Source organism: Chiloscyllium plagiosum, chromosome 17, assembly GCF_004010195.1.
Source record: "Chiloscyllium plagiosum isolate BGI_BamShark_2017 chromosome 17, ASM401019v2, whole genome shotgun sequence".
Classification (NCBI taxonomy): Eukaryota; Metazoa; Chordata; class Chondrichthyes; order Orectolobiformes; family Hemiscylliidae; genus Chiloscyllium; species Chiloscyllium plagiosum.
In genome coordinates, this window is record NC_057726.1 from 59,465,140 (window position 1) to 59,482,585 (window position 17,446).

A 17,446-nucleotide genomic window follows, 5' to 3' on the forward strand; every position below is an offset into this window, starting at 1 on the left:
CTGCTGAACCTAATACCCTCCTTGTGATAGAGCACAACTATTGTTCTGATAACCTTATTTTGAGGTATCACATTGCAGTAGCTTGACCACAACACTCAGCCACCGATTTATTTATATGCTAAGCACATCACTGTGGTCCTAAAATTCTCATTTATTCTGCAGTGTAAGATGGGGCAAATGGCTTTCCTCTTCTAATTGTCATTAGTACATACACATCCTTTTAGCAGAGAGAAACTTACTTGGAGAAAACTGCTCAAAGTCCACGAGGGTTCCATTTCAAGAAAAATGCAGCAATGAACACAACTCAAAATTAGAAAGACAAAGTTTAAAAACCTGCAGACCATTTTATTAATAAATTCTGCCATTTCTTCTGTACAGAATAATGAGCCTGTATGTTAGGATTTCATTAACATTTTGAATTACACAGCATGATCGGGAACAAGTATCTTGTACGTTCATGAAGCGGATTTTATACACAAAAAATTTACAAAACCTGACAGTTTGTAAATTTTACTTCAAAGTGACATCAACACCTATAGCAGTACAACGCACGACTTTTGGCATCTTGTCTGTACAACACTCAGGGTGATGCCAAAGAGTCTCACTGTACACAATTTCACTACAGATATTCTGTATTAAAAAATTTTAAACACCCCTAATACAAAGGAAATAAAAAAAACAGATCATCTCAAGTCTGCAACATGCAGGCCACCCCCTCACCATAACGGCAGTCACCAAAGTAACCAGGCAAATCCACACAAGAACTTAAAACAGAAGGCAACAGAAAAGAGTCAACAATTACAGGCTGTGACCCTACTAGAATTTATTAGTAAACAATAAATAAGGCTGAAGATTCAAGGAGAAAATAAAATGTGCATGATACTTCTGTTAGCAGTCAAGAGATCAGTATTTAAAATGTACATTTCCTGATTAGATTGTTATTCAGAAGCAATTTGTCAAGAGAACAATGGCCAATGGGATTTACAACACAGTTTAGTGAAATGGTATTGATCATTGGTAGCATCCTAAGCACATCCAACAGAGATCCTGTTGATGACTGAGGCTGATTAAAACAACTTGTGCAAACTAACCTGCATTAATGACATTTGCAGCTTGAAAAAAGATACTTCAAAAGAGTAGATTCTGGCAATTGCTTGAATACAATATTTAAAATGAGCAAACATACTACCTCAGAAGTTTATTCTGTTGAAGTATTTCTAGACCAAATCAGCGTATTTCTTACAACACACCACTATGCAAATGTTTAATGCTGTACACCCTATGCCACCTTAGCATGTACCAACGTGACTGCACAATTAAGTTACACAATTATATGAAATTACCTCATTCTCCTAAAATTCAACTCAACAATTTCCAGCTGCCTTATTTCCTACTAATCAAACTTTTCCCAGAGTACCGTAAGCAGAAAACAGCTGTGAAATAAAAGTGCACAAATGTAGAGAAATACATGTACATCTTCATGAACCATGGCTTACTTCAGAAAAAGGTCAGTTCCTAGCCTCACCAAGGACATCAGAAGTGACATATCTTTTACACATTTGCAGGGTAAACTGTCTTAGAGATTCGGTATCGAACTTTGTAGACAGCCCCCTGACATACTTCAACTGAGAAACAAAGGGAAAAAAAGACATCAGAGTGAGTGTCATCAACCCAAGAAGTGAAGCCATAGGACAGGTAGCCTACCACCCGTCAACCATCAAAACATAGGATATGTGAATGGCTATCACAATTTCACATAATGCCAAATATCTCAAATAAACAGCAAATTATGTTCAGTTCAATACCTCTCGGCATCTTAGAGGATAGCTCAATTCTCTAAAACTGCAGAGATAGGTCCTTTTCAGCCACCAATATTCAGCACTGAATTTCCAAGGTGGACTACAATGGATGGAAAAGTAGCTAGCTTTTCTTCTCCACCTCCTCACCATCACCAAAAATGTGAAAATACAACTCTTCAAATAAAAAGCAAGACCAATAAGTTTTGTACAAACATCAAAAAGGAATACAACAAGAAGCTAAAGCAGACTGTATCGAAAGTAACCTACAATCTATATGAACTGACAGTTCTTTGGAGTTGTTCCATTTGTGGCAGATACCTTTCCTACAGGTGAGGATCTCTGTTGGATGAGACTGCTACTAGTAAGACTTGTTTGATCTGGGTGAACATGATTCAGATACACAATGGGAACCAAGTCTACAGGAAACTAAAGAGAGGAGTCCGGCTGGAACAAAGGCAGCAGCTGTTGGCTCGCATGTTTGTTTTGCAGGTAAAATCTGTGCAGAACAGAGAGAAAATGTGAAGGATTGGACTGTGTCTGCTGCTCTTATTTGAGGAGACTATACAGAGGCTGTACAAAGGCAGGCTTGGGCCATGCTCTACCTATCCTTCAGTTCCCGTGTCACTCGTTTGGTGATCCTGCCACAGGTCATACCCAGTAGAAATAGGATGCACACTCCCAGTGCCAACAAGCCCATAAGATAATTTTTGGATGGAGAGGCCATAACTTGATAGGCTAAGTCTGCAAATCCCTCAGCCGGAGCAACCTATAAGAAAAATAACAATGCTGTGTTAACAGATGAGCTTCATAAAGCAGGATTATACACCATGACAACCAAGCAATAGACGTTTATGAATAACTGATAGTTTTATGAACATGAATTCACTAGAAGATATCTAGACTGGCAATTTCAATCAACCCTTGCAGTGCACGAGGAAAACACAAAAAAGCAAACCATTACATAGACTTGTCACAACTCTGCTACAGTCCTCATGACACCAACTTTGGGGACCTGCCGAAAAATGTATTTACCCTCCAGCAACATCGCTCACGATTATTGTAATGAATCAAATTTATGTCCAACATCCCTACCAGTTTTCAAATTCAAGATGTACAAGGTGAAACATAGAGCTACACTTTGGGACACACTACACACTTAGAAAAGAATCTAGTGCTGACAACATAGCAGAGAAAAAAGAGGAATTTCAGTTTATAGTTTTCTGGCCTCCCCGTACAGAGAAAAGCAGTGAATCCAAAGTAAAGCAGCATAAATGAAGAGTCGTGAAGCAGAGCAAGAAAAGAGCGGGAAACGCAGTGTAAAGCAGTGCAAGAAGGAGCACGAACCCACTGTAAGGTAACACAAAATGGGCAGCGAACTCAGTGGAAAGCCGACTTTGGGAAAGGTAGCACAAACCCAGTGCGAAGCTGTAGGAGAGGAAATAGTGAACCCAGTATAAATCACTGGGCAAGGCAGCATGAACCCCAAGATCTAGCAGAGTGAGAAAGTGCAATGAGTCCTGTGTGAAGTAGCATGAGAAGAACAGTGAACTGAGAGAAAAGGATTTATAATCATCGAGTAAGCAACAATTTGATTGGAGATAGTCAACGTGGTTTCGTCAAGGACAGGTCATGTCTCACAAACCTCACTGAATTTTTTTGAGAAGGTGACCAAATATGTGGATGAGGGTAGGGCAGTTGACATGACATACATGGACTTCAGTAAAGCCTTTGATAAGGTTCCACATGGAAGGCTTTTGGAGAAAACATGGAGGCATGGGATTGAAGGTGATTTAGCAGTTTGGATTAGAAACTGGCTTTCTGTAAGAAAGCAGCGAGTGGTGGTTGATGGAAACTATTCAGTCTGGAGTCCAGTTACTAGTGGTGTGCCACAAGGATCTGCTTTGGGACCACTGCTGTTTGTCATTTTTATAAATGACTTGGACGCAGGCATCAGTGGATGGGTGAGTAAGTTTGCAGATGATGCTGAAGTCGGTGGAGTGGTGGACAGTGTGGAAGAATGTTGCAGGTTGTAGAGGGACTTTGATAAACTGCAGAACTGGGCTGAGAGGTGGCAAATGGAGTTCAATGCAGATAAATGCAAGGTGATTCATTTTGGAAAGAATAAGAGGAAGGCAGAATATTGGGTCAATGGAAAGATTCTTGGTAGTGTGGATGTGCAGAGGGATCTTGGAGTCCATGTACATAGATCCCTGAAAGTTGCCACCCAGGTTGGTAATGCTGCTAAGAAGGCATACGGTGTGTTAGGTTTCTTTGGTAGAGGGACTGAGTTCCGGAGCCGTAATGTTATGCTGCAACTACACAAAATGCTAGTGCGGCCTCACCTGGAATATTGTGTACAATTCTGGTCGCCCCATTACAGGAAGGATGTGGAAGCATTGGAAAAGGTGCAGAGGAGATTTACCAGGATGTTGCTTGGTCTGAAGGAAAGGTCTTAAGGAAAGGAGAGAGACTTGGGTCTGCTCATATTTGGAGAGAAGCGGCTAACAGGGGATTTAATAGAGACATACAAGATGATCAGAGGATTAGTTAGGGGGGACAGCGAGAGTCCTTTTCCTAGGATGATGATGTTGGCTTGTACGAGGAGTCATAGCTGCAAACTGAGGGGTATAGATGTGATAGATTTAAGACAGATGTCAGAGGCAGGTTCTTTACTCAGAGCGTTAAGCATTTGGAATGCCCTGCCTGTCAATGTAGTTAACTCAACCACATTAGGGGCAATTATACAGTCCTTGGATAAGCATATGGATGATGATGGGCTAGTATAGGAGGATGGGCTTAGATCAGTTCACAGGTCAGCGCAACATTGAGGGCCAAAGGGCCTGTCCTGCGCTGTATTGTTCTGTGTTCTATAAAAGCAGTTCAGAAGGACAGACCAGATGTCTATGGACTGATTACTTTGGGAGAGTCAAAGATACAAAACTGTAATGTCACAGGTAAACAGCCAAGTACTTGGTTTGTATTATCTTACGAAACTACAATAACTTTCTGTAATTCTAAGGCCTTCTTAGTAAAATTTTCTTCCAGTCATAAAGCTTAAATTTGTTAGAATTACCAAAAATTAACCAAAATAAAAAAGGAATGAACACAAAGATGACAGAGTATGTGGTGTAGTAACTGTGGGATATGGGATCTCCAAGGCAAATACACCTGCTGCTTGAAGAGTATAGTCATTGAGCCGAGGACCGAGCGGCAGACACTGCCAAATACCTGGGAAGGAAAGTTACTTAGACACTTTATTCCAGGAATCAGTCACAATCCTAAAGTTGAGATCTTCTGATTTGGTCAGTGGTTGGGGCATAATGGTAATTTCTGCAAGTGAGGTAAAAGAACCACAAAGGTAAAAGTAGAGGAGCTTCAGACTTTGCAAGTGTCAATACAATTTAAGGTTCTCGCTACCTATATGGAGCGAAAGCATAGACTGCAAGATAAGACAGTTCCGCTAAGGGGCCAATTAAACATCAAATTTGCCAAGGTAATTTTCTCTGACTCACGACCTGAGCCATGGCAAACTGGCATAGGATAGTTAAGATTAATTTTAAATGCATGGCTCAAAGATCAATGTGGAAGAAATAGGTCTTGATTCATGAGGAAGTGAAACCAAGTAAAATGGAAGCTGTGCCATTGGGACTGTCTTCACCTAATCCATGCTGCGTTCCCAGTGAGTTGTGTGGCAAGGTTATAGAGAGTTCTTTAAACTAAATCATGGGGACAAGGGATTAAATATGGAAAGAAGTGAAAATAAAGACCAGGCAAAAAGAAAGATAGACACAAGGAAAATGACAATTCAAGAGTGTGACAGGAAAGGACAGAATGCACCAAAGCTGTTGCACCAGCAGTAAGGCTAGATATTACACAAGTATAGAAGTGAAGTTTGTTTCTGAATGCACATGACATTAATAACAAACCAGATGCAATTACAATACAATTATCAACAAATTGAAAAACAACTTCTTCCCTGCCATTATCAGACTTATGATCGGACCTCTCATATTAGAGCTGATTTTTCTCTGCACCTTCTCTGCAGCTATAACAATATATTCTGCATTCTGCTCTATTACCCTGATGTTATAGACAGTATGATTTGTCTGACCAGCTCACAAACAATACTTTTCACTGTATCTCGGTACATGTAACAATAATAAATCAAATCAATAAAAGAAAACCGTATAGAATCATGGAAATCTAGAGCGCAGATACAGGCCTTTTGACCCATCGAGTCTACACTGACCCTCTGAACAGCATCCCACCCTCAACCCAACCATAAATCCCCTCCCATCCTCAACCTATTCCCATAGCTCCACATCTACCATAGGTAATCCATCTAGCCAGAACATCCCCTGGACACCAGGGGGTAATTCAGCATGGCCAGTCCACCTAACCTGCACATGTTTGGACTGTGGGAGGAAACCAGAGCACCTGACGGAACCCATGCAAATACAGAGAGAATGTGCAAATTGTTGCCCAAGGCTGGAATCAAACCCCGCTCCTTGGCATTGTGAGGCAGCAGCACGAACCACTGTGCCGCCCTATCCTGCCCTAAGTATGTGTGATCACATATTCAGTTCCACACTCTTTAAGATCACCCTTATTGACCACCCTATTAGCCATCCATTCACTGTCAATTCTATCATTAAGGGATATGAGTCTTTGAAACACTTCTCCTCAAAAGGAAGCAATATGTTTAAATTTTTTTAAGGCAGAGGTAGGGCGATACCTGATAAACAGGCATGTGGAAGATTAGGAGGGTGGAAAACAGGATACATTAGTCATCCAAACTTCCAAGAAGTAGTATGACAATGGGGCACAGGTGAAGATCCCATCAAAAATTGCTGAGCATTACCCTGGCTGCATAACTCCACATTTCTAAACGATCTTGTAGTCTCTTCTTACAGTCTGGTTGTAATCTCACAGTTTTATCTTCCAGTGCCTCCAGCAAACAAGACATTTCTGCAGAAACAAGAAAAATATAGTTCAATAAACAACAACACAAGATTGGGAAACTGGGTGCCAGGAGGACGAACACTATTTCTGATAAATTAATAAATTACTGTCAAATATTAAAAACACGTCACTGAATGAAAGATAAAACTTATTTAAAAATTGAATTAGGGTTAAATGATGCTTTGTTAACTAAAATTATTATTTCAGGAACTGAAGAAGTATTCCCTACACCAGCCACAGCAAAGAAAGTCAAAGCTTGTTATATCTTCCCTGCTGCATTGGAGCTACCATGAAAAAGGAATGGAATCCTAGAGTCCCATGAAGACTGAAAATACCAGAGCCTACTATAGCCTTTTACACAAACATTTGTGAGCCTACAGATACTAACAGAGGAGGTTACTAACACATGATCATAGTGGGCTTACATTCTTTTTAGAATTTAAAGAAAAGACTGGCATTTATGCAACATCTTTCATTACTTCAGGATGCCCAAAAATGTAAGAGCATAAATACTAAGAGCAGCAGTAGGCAATTCAGCCTCTTAAATCTGCTCCATCATGATCTCATCTCGATCTCAAATCTATTTTCCTGCCCACTCTCTATAATCCTTCAAATTTTTTCTTAAATGCACTAAAGAAAATACTGTTTCTACTTCAAATTTCTAGCATTCACAATGTGTTGGAAACAATATCACAAGTAAAACAGCACTAAGAAAGAGAGTGAATGTTTCAAATCTTTGATTTTCAGTTAAAACTGAACAAAGTTAAAGCTGTAACAAGTTTTAAGAAAGGCAGAGGCAGGGAAAGGGTTGTGGGGGAGACAGTCAAATGAGACATGAGACAAGGAAAGGATTGTGGGGGAGAAAAGTCGAATAAGGCATAAGGCAAGATTAAGTGACAACAGTGAGGATGGCCCAAAACAAAAGGGAATGGTAACAAAGCAAAGAAACAAAAAGGGGAGAATCTGTCAATAAGCACAACAAAATGATACCTAAAAATCAGGGGCAGAGATTATGGACTCAAGTTGTGAGCTCAGCATGGAGTTCAAAAGGATGCATGTGCCTAATTCAAACATGAGATGCTGTTCTTCAAAGTTATGTTGAGCTTCATTGGAGCAATATAGAGGCAGAGAGGCTTTAAAATTAAAATGACAGGTGACCGAAAACAAGGGGTTATGCTTTCAGGTTGTCACAAAGGGGTAACCAAGGCTCCTTTTAGTTTATCCGACACAGAGGACACTATATCCTGACCAGTGAAAACAATATACTGAATACAAAAATACAAGCAAATAATTGCTTCAAGAAGACTTGTTACATGAACTTAAAGTTGTATTTGTGCAATGGGAAGAGAGAGCTAACAGAGATGTTGTTTCTCCTGCATTCAGACAGGAAGATGCAGCTTCTGAGGCAGTGGAGTGATTGAAGAGTATACAAGTATGTCACTGATTTGAAAAGAGTTCCTTCAGAATCCAGAGTAGGGAAGCGGTATGGGAGGAAATATGTTAGGTGGTGATATCATGCTTGAGGCAACAAAAATGACAGGCCAGGTTTGGATTGAAGATAACTCTCCCTCCACACTAATCCTCAATGATGTATTTCCACAGCAAACATTACCTCATCAACGAGCTTCAATGGATAACAATTTATATATTTATAACCCTTTCTCTGCTGCATAACAAACACAGATCATGATAGTTAAGTGGTGGGTTTGTAGCAACCTCACCTTTTACCAAATTATAAGGCTGATTAGAATAATCTACTCATTTAAACACTGCGCCTGCTACCATCATCTAGTTGAATTTGATTCACTTACGGCGTCCCTTGCCAGGTTGAATTGAAGCACACTGGTGTTTGATATCAAGGCCACAGGCTGCATGTAGCACTGGGTCCACAAAGATGTCTGCCTTACTCTCTTGCAGCATATTCAAGACTTCCTACAGAAAAAAAATCAATTAAATAAAACAAAAGCAATCTATGCTCTCCAGTCAAGACCTGAAACTGACAGAAAGCTTAAACCTCAACTTCAATTGGCTCTGACGCAGTGCAATGATAAGCCGTAAACACCAGGAAACAATAAACAACACCGACCACTTTCAAAGTGGAAAGGACATTGATATCAACGATATAGTGGATGCTGTGCCATATTTGTCAACAACAAGCGATTTCAGCATCACACCCTTTCACAGTAGTTGCCAACATATAAACTATGACAGTCAGAAAAGATCATCCAGTATGTCCCACACATACTTGTGCATTATAATATTAATTCCCTACACCACTAATGATGCATAGCATAGTAGCCTGCTGATTCTTTCAGAAAAAGGCCTAACTTTTCTAAATTTTGTTTGGTATCATTTCCAAAACTACTATAACTTTTAGGTATGTCAAAAAAGCCCTACACAGAATTTCAGTCTAGTTTAACCAATGTTTAGTAAAAGCTTCACATAACTTCTGAATTCATAACTTTTGAATTGTATGTCTTTGGAACTCAATCTCAGTGCACTGTTTGTATTTTTATGGCTTTATTAACCTGCACTACTACTTTCAATAATTTTTGAATCTGTATTTAGATTAACTTTCTCTTGACTTGAAGTACTTCAACAATTAACCTGCAGAGCAATAATGCATTATCCAACAGCGTTACCTTTTTGCAAGGTTCAGCCGTAATCTTCAGCAGATTGATTTTCAGACATTCCTCGACCTGCCCAGTTTGCTCCTGTGCTGCTGCCTCCTCAGCGCACAAAGTGTTAATCTGAAAAAAGTAGTCAAGCAAATTTTACAGGATGATTCTAGTTATAATCTGCCCCCGACCTCCCCCAACAAATTATGCTTCATTATCTTTGACACTATTACCAACAATAACTCATATTTCCCCACCTTTTCTATTGTCAGCATAGTTTGACCCACCTCTTTAGTGCAGTGTATCTGCAGCTGAGGATCCAGCCTGTAATCCAAGGCTGACTCCTGAATAATCACACGGATCTGATCTTCGCAGTCAGAAGACAAACGCTACCAAGAAACGAGAAATTTGTCAGATGGACCTCAGCCACTTTAACACAAGCTACAATAATCCCTGCTCTCATAACATTGTAAAATGAAAAACATGAATTTGTTTTAAGTCAAACCATGTCACTATCAAGGAGGGGAAAGTAAGGACTGCACATGCTGGAGATCAGAGTCAGAAAGTGTGGTGCTGGAAAAGCACAGCCAGTCAGGCAGCAACTGAGGAGCAGTCAGTTGACGTTTTGAGTATAAGCTCTTCATCAGGAATGTAGGGGAGGCCAAGGGGGCTGAGAGATAAATGAAAGGGAGTGGGACTAGAGGGAATGCAAGAGGTAAATAAAGTTGGGGGGTGATGGTGATAGGTCAGAGCGGAAGGTGGGATGGTGGCTATAGTAGCGAATCGGTTTCAGGATGTGGCTGAAGAATTTCAGGGCAGAAGAGATGACCTGGGGGTTGCAGTGAGAGAGACTCACTAAGATCTTTGTAGAAGGAGGAGGAGAACTTTTTCAAGGCGGACATCCTTGGAAGAAGCTTCGTATTAAGGTATAATCAACTAGTAGAAAATGAGGACTGCAGATCAGAGTCAAAAAGTGTGGTACTGGAAAAGCACAGCCGGTCAGGCAGCATCTGAGGAGCAGGAGATGCGACCATCAAGCTGACTCTAAATATAGCTTGGAAGGTTCTTGGTTTAGTTCTACCATTGGAATGAGCTTAATATTTCTGCTTACTGCAGGGCAAGATCCATAAAAGGTCATGTTCAAAGAGCACTGTGAAAACAATATCCGCCCATTTGGATAACTCTTGTCAGTGCCAAAAGTTTGGAAGAGTCATCACCTTTCTCAGAAAATTCCAGCCTGAAGCAACTTTAGCGTAACATACTTGCCCTATTCATTCAATTCAACAGGGTGTCCCATTTACTAATGGCAGCCAGTGATTTCTGTTAAGACATTAGCTACCCTCAGCCACTGGATCTTGAATTAATAAAGTAATTGTTAGTGAAGTAGTATTTGAAAAAAATATTTTTTTTTGCATGTCTTTTGTAAAATGACAAGATCTGGTGGCCATAAACACACAGAAAACTCCTCTGCTGTTTAAACAATACAGTGAGGCTATACTTGCTCACCAAACTTTGCAACATTTGTCAGCACTGAGCTTATCTCTAACTGAACTTCTAAAGTGTACCTGCATTACATAGATTGCAAAATAATGCAACTGTTGAGAACCTGAAACAAAAACGAAGTGCTGCAAAACACTCAATTTGAGTAAAACCTGGAGAGAGTTAAAAACAAGAGTTTATGCTCCAGATTAGTGATCTACCATTAAAAACAATGTTTCTTTCCCCATGAGCATTACCAAGTGCTTTCCACTAGTTTCGTTTTTTTATTGGATTAAGTTATTTAATGATGCAATTACATATAAATGTTCATCAGAAATAGCACAGGCAGGCTTGAAAGTACAATAAAGTTTTGAAAGTTGTGCAATTTCAGATATTGTGAGCAGCATTCCCTCATATTGATTACTCTAAGTATCTGCAGTAAAACTCCGTGTTCTTGAAGTGGTCTGACAAATTAAGTCTGGATACGGTGGGCAAGACCACACAATATACACAAATATTGCTCTGTAATATTGATCTGATATTGTTCTGTAAATTCACATTAAAATGGATATAAAAGTTCAATGAATTCTATTCTTAAAAAATATTTTCACCATTTTCTGAAAATGCAAGTGTAAAGATGAACCTAAAATATGGCAATGGTTTCTGGTATGTCATCTAAATTGAGCACAAAAAGAATAGCATTGGATTTACAGCATGACCCTGCTGACACTCATGGCAAGCAAACGCTGAACTTTACAGAATCGTGGAAATGTAAAGTCCCTCATCGCAATGAGAATTCTTTCCCAGCTATCCCTGCCCTAATTCCTCCATTTAAATAATCAAAAAGATACATTTTTGACCAAAGTAGCTTCCATATCTGATTTATCAGAATTTTATTTCTGAGTCGTGTAACAAAGAGCAAAAGAGAATAGTGAGTAAGCTGAATGACCAATATGTGATTCAACATCATGGTCTCCTTGGTGGCCCACCTGTCCTGTCAGTACCTGGTCAGCATATTTCAGTTTCAGACAGGAGACAACCTGACCCTCCAGCTCTTTGCCATCCTTGACATTATTCAAAACAGACTGGCAGAACTTGGGAATGTCAGCCTTACAGGCTTTCCTCAGAACAGGATTTAAACGGTAATCTGAAACAAGCACAAAACGTTGAAATAAGTAATGCACACTAATACATGGAAGTTGAACTAATCAAGGTGTGAACGTCAGTCATATGGCTGCACTTGCAGTAGATTTTAAAGCTAAAATCTTTTCAGAAGCCGAGAAAGAGCACAATATTGAGCTGCAGTAAAATAACATGGGTTCACTTGTTAGGTTGCCATTTCAACTATACTGGAATGAGAAACTGTTTGAGATCAGGGGCTTTCCCTAGAGAAGACATGAAATCAAGTTTACTCTGGTAATTTACAGCTATTTAGTTCATATTCGGCCAGACTAGTATCAACTGGCTGGAGACAGAATGGCTGCACAGAAAACTATAGCATCAGTGCAGCAAGAGAGCACTTGGCCCATCGGGTTTGCAACTCTCCAAAGAGCATCCACCCAGACGTAGCCCTCTATCCTATGCCCATAATCCTGCATTTACCATGGCCAATCCATCTAGTCTGCACAGACAATTTAGCATGGCCAATCCACTTAAATTGAACATCTTTGGACTGTGGGAGAAAACTAGAGCACCCGGTGGAAACTCACAAAGACATGGGGAGAACATGCAAACTCCACACAGTCACCCAAGGCTGGAATTGAACCCGGTCCCTGTGAGGCAGCAGTGTTAACCACTGTGCCACCCAAAAACCCCAAATAGTGTGAGAAAACAACTTAAAAACCCAATAAATAATTTGCCCTTAATGGCTACCACAATTGTATTTGTTAATTCCATATCTTCATTTTGACAAGTGTGGTTTTTAAGGTGCATGGAGTGAAAGCACCAAAGGTTAATGGAATTTTGTCCTGCACAAATTTGTTGAGACTGGGAATCAACTGAAAATTTCAAAATTGACACTGATTGTTCTAAGTTTATTAATGGATATGGAACTCTTTTCCTTTGACAAGCCTTGGGGTGGAGGAGCTGGCATTGGTGAATGGAATTAATGTACAGATAATCCAAGATTTAATTCAATTGGAATTCGGCCACTTCTTTCCTACATTTTGCATAACTGGCTATTTATAAATGCAGTTGTACTATGCCTCTGAAATCGAACAGTGACTAACTAGAATAACTTTCTTGCAACTTTAATGCACTTCACCAACTCAGCTTTATCATTCTGTTGAGAGCAATATTGTAAACTGACTGAAAAATGAATAATTGCTCACTTGAGAAACAAACAGCATTCACAATACCATGAGCTCCAATCTGGAATCAGATCATTTCTAAAGCACTGAGAACATGGCACCCAGACACCCAAGCTAAAGGATCACTAAATCATCTTGCTATGCGTGGAGAAATAGATGCTAAGAGATTGCACAAAATCAATCTGTCCATGAAACAACTGGTGCAAAGGCCAGACCAGAAGCTGAATAAGGGGAGAGCAGGGCAGGGCTTGACACTTCTGGAACTAGTGTGTAAAGTGAGAAAAAAGGTTCCCTTATGCTGACAATAAATACTCTATGTAAATCAACTGATCCTTGATTCTGGCAGGTGGGGCTCCCAGCACAGAGTCTCCCTAAATCTACACAAAGCCTGCAACCAAGTGTCAAATTTTATTCTTCTCCAGTCCCTCGCTCTCAAACAAGACTGCAGGGCCCAACATAGGAGATTTCTAACCATGACTTTTGATAGGATTTCGGAGATCAACAGCACATACCTGTGTTTTGTGTAATCTGTCGCTTAGTAATCATCTGTTTGCATTTAGGATCCATCAATTCGGCATTCTTATTCTGCTTCAAGCACTGCAACACGTACTTTGAGTCAGCATCAGCACAGTAACGCTGTAATCACAAGAGAATTCACAACTGTTCAATCAACTCGTCTTAGTTTCTTTCCATAATCCAAATCACATTACATACTATCAAGAAAAGGCTGAAGGCACTGGATACAGCAAAGAACATGGCTCCTGACAACAGAATGTTAGCAAAGTAGAGAAGACCTATGCTTCAGAACTAGCTGTGCCCTTGTGGCTACTCTTGTGATAATGTAAAATTGTCCAGGTATCTCCAGTTCACAAAAAGAGCAGAAAGCTATAACAACCAATTACCCCCACTCCCATTCATCTACTCTAAAAGTGATGAAGCTGTAGTCAAGGTACTATCAAATGGTTGTTTTGTGGTCTGCCTGCATTACTTGGATACCGACCTCATTATAATCTTCGTCCAGACATACAGAAAAGAGCTGAAGAAGGAGGTGAAGTAATTTATTTTGTTTTGAATCAAGGCACCATCTGTTCAAGTATGATGTCAAAGGGAATCATGGGAAATGTCAAATAGTAGGAGTAATAACTGCACAAAGGAAGTTAGTTATAGTTGTTGCAAGCCAATCATTTCAATCCCAGGACTTATTAGTTGTTAGTTGATTTATGATTTATTAGTTGTCACGTGTACCAAACTACAATGAAAAGCTTTGTTTACGAGCAGTACAGGCAGATCATAGTAAGCAAAGATGTACAGAACAAAAGATTTAGATGGAGGCATACAGGTAACATTGCACAGGGCGTACAAGAGAGATCAACATTAGCAAGATCAGCATTATTTAAGGCTAGAGTCCAATAAATAGGCTAATAACAGCAGGGAAGAAGCTGTCCCTGAACCTATTGGTGCGTGTTCAGGCTTCTATATCTCCTGCCTGATGGAAGAGGTTGAAGGAGATCACCACCAGGGTGTGAAGGGTCTTTGATGATGTTGGCCGCCTTTCCGCAGCAGTGAGCCACGTAAATGGAGTGCATGGATGGAAAGTTGGCTTCCATGATAGCTTGTGCTACGCGCACCACTCTCCTTAATTTCTTATTAGCAATTGCCAAACCACTGGACAATATGCTTTCAAATGTGCATCTGTAGAATTTGGTGAGTGTCCCTGTGGACGTGCCAAATCTCCTGACCCCCACTAAGGAAGAGGTGGCAGTGTTGTGCCTTCTTGACCATCACAACTACGTGTTGGTATCGTCACTCCAAAGAACTTGACACTCTCCACCCTTGCGACCTCAATTCTGTCGATGTAGATAGGATGTGGTCTCCTCCTTTCTTTTTCAAATCCATAATCAATTCTTTAGTTTTGCCAATGCTGATAGAGAGTTTGTACTTACTGCACCGCAGCACCTTTATCTCCCTTCTGTATTTTGACTTGTTGTTGTTAGACATGGTGTCGTCAGCGAATTTATAGACAGCTTTCGCTCGGAATTTGGCAACACAGTCGTGGGTGCACAGGGAGTACAGTAGGGGGCTGAGAACGCATACTTAGGGGGCTCCAGTGTTGAGTTTTCTTGTGGAGGATGTGCAGTTCTTTCAGTGATTGCGGTCGGTGGGTCAGAAAGCTGAGGATCCCGTTGCAGAGGGCAGAGCAGAGACGAAGGTCACAGAGTTTTAAGATCAGTGTAGAGGGGTTAATGGTATTGAAGGTGGAGCATGAGGCTAGTAGCCTTGGCCCAAATTTCTTCAGTTGGTTCCTTACTTACCTACAATTCAACATTAGGTCAAAGATGGGGATTTTGACTGACCGTTATATAGCATTCAGGCCCATTTGCAATTCTTCACAGTAGTTAGATCATTCGTTTCTAGGGTCTCTAAATTCATGCTTACAAGGATGTTTGAGGAAAAGCCTTGACCATCCAACTTTTTGAGTAGCTCATGGTACCTCACCAGACAAAGTCTTGAGCATGCAACCATTTTCCAACCTGAGGATATCTCCAAACCAACAAAGTTGCCTTAGTTTTACAATGTTAATAAACATGTGAGCTCTGCTACATTCATGATTTTGTCCTGCCAGGACAGAAACATAAGTCGCACCAGTTATACAATCATAGGATCCCTAGTGTGGAAGCAGCCTTTCGAGTCCCCACTGACTCCTCTGAACAGCATCCAACTCAAACACATTCCCTTACTCTACCCTACCTTGTATTTCCCATGGCTAATCCACCTAGCCTACACATTCCTGGACACTATGGGAATTTAACATGGCCAATCCACGTAACTTTCACATCATTGGACTGTGAGAGGAAACCCAGTCTAAGATGGAAATTGTTGAGCTTATCTCAATAGCACAAGGTTGCATTTATTTCACAGTTTATAGGGGAAAAAAAGCTGAGAATACAAGCCTTATTACCATTGGCATTGTCCTATGGATCAGCTTGGTGTTTTTTCATGTGCATTTCATGATTTAGCCAAAGGTGGTAGCAATTTTTCACACGCATGTATCAAGTTCTGCACCAAGGAACAAATTGTCAATCATTATGGACCCAAGTTAGCAGATTTTGCTAACTATTTCCAACGAGGTGTTACTTTGAGTCAATGACAAAGATGCAACATTTGGTCAATGATAAAAAGTTCATGCCACTTTGACAGTAAGAACAAATTCAAGACATGGGAAAGACTGTTCATGAGTCTTCTAATTAGAGTTTCTGTGTGGACGACAGTGTCACCAATGAAGAGAAGTTCTCTGATAACATCAAGCATGCAATGCATTTTGTCTTGACAGATTGCAGAACTGGCAATCTGACCTATTAAAGGTAGATAATTCCCTCCAAATCTGCAATGAAAGCAAAGGTCAGGAGCATGGAGAGGAAGAGGTAAATCAGAGGCAAAGCACAGAGACCTACTTCATCCCTTTCTTCAATCAAGGTATTCTATAATTGCAGCCATCATCACATGCTGTCATGAAAATGTGCAAAAGATAGGAGATAACTGTGTAAATAAATGCTTAATCATGTTAAGAAAACCAAATTGCCAGTGACAATGGAAATCTGTAAACTATGTATGAAGGGGTCAAGGCGGCACTTGATCTGACCATCAAAGCTGCCTTCTGAAGTGAGCAGATGGTGAAGACCAGAAGTAAACAAATACCCTGTTGGGTTGAATACAGTGTGACAGATGTTCTCCAACTGTTTCCTGTCATGGATGATTTAGATGAAGAACCTGCAACATTTAAATTTGAGAAGCTCTTTGGCTGCCACCCAGCCAAACCACGTGGGTTGCAAACACCCTTTTATGGACTTGTTTTTAATTATCTTCTCCTTCTCTGCCAAGTAGAAGACTTGGTTGCAGAGGAGATACACGATGCAAAAATCAACACATTACAAAAATACAATGTCGACAGAAGAGACTCAAACAACAACAAGAACATACCCCCTTCCTTGTGTTACAGTTTTTGCTTGGGTATTTTTGAAAGGCGACGATCTACATGCAGACTGAGTGCACCCAAAGGCACAGTAAAGTTTCGATGCAGATCGATTTACTGTAGAAATGATCTTCTCCACAGGGTGAAAGTGGGCTGCAGATGTTGGAGATCAGAGTGGTGCTGGAAAAGCACAGCAGGTCAGGCAGTATCCGAGGAGCAGGAAAATCGATGTTTCGGTCAGGATCTCTTCATCAGGAATTCCAGATGAGGGGCTTATGCCCGAAACATCTATCTTCCTGCTTCTCTGAT

At 40.4% G+C, this 17,446-nt stretch overlaps 1 protein-coding gene across 2 annotated transcripts in view; it reads right to left on the reverse strand.

Moving 5' to 3' along the window:
- Positions 1 to 324: 324 nt before the first annotated feature.
- The window catches only part of LOC122558539 (Golgi apparatus protein 1-like), a 140,147-nt gene continuing 123,025 nt past the window's right edge, over positions 325 to 17,446 (reverse strand). Inside the window, exons 20-26 of one of the 2 annotated variants that reach the window (XM_043707238.1) lie at positions 13,680 to 13,803; positions 11,863 to 12,005; positions 9,667 to 9,768; positions 9,404 to 9,511; positions 8,573 to 8,693; positions 6,661 to 6,767; positions 325 to 2,565 (exon numbers count right to left, since the gene is read on the reverse strand). In XM_043707238.1, the coding sequence (XP_043563173.1) occupies positions 2,398 to 2,565; positions 6,661 to 6,767; positions 8,573 to 8,693; positions 9,404 to 9,511; positions 9,667 to 9,768; positions 11,863 to 12,005; positions 13,680 to 13,803 (873 nt within the window). In that variant the 3' untranslated portion in view covers positions 325 to 2,397. Of the gene's footprint in view, positions 2,566 to 6,660; positions 6,768 to 8,572; positions 8,694 to 9,403; positions 9,512 to 9,666; positions 9,769 to 11,847; positions 12,006 to 13,679; positions 13,804 to 17,446 lie in introns of both variants that reach the window. The other variant, XM_043707237.1, reaches the window with a different exon arrangement.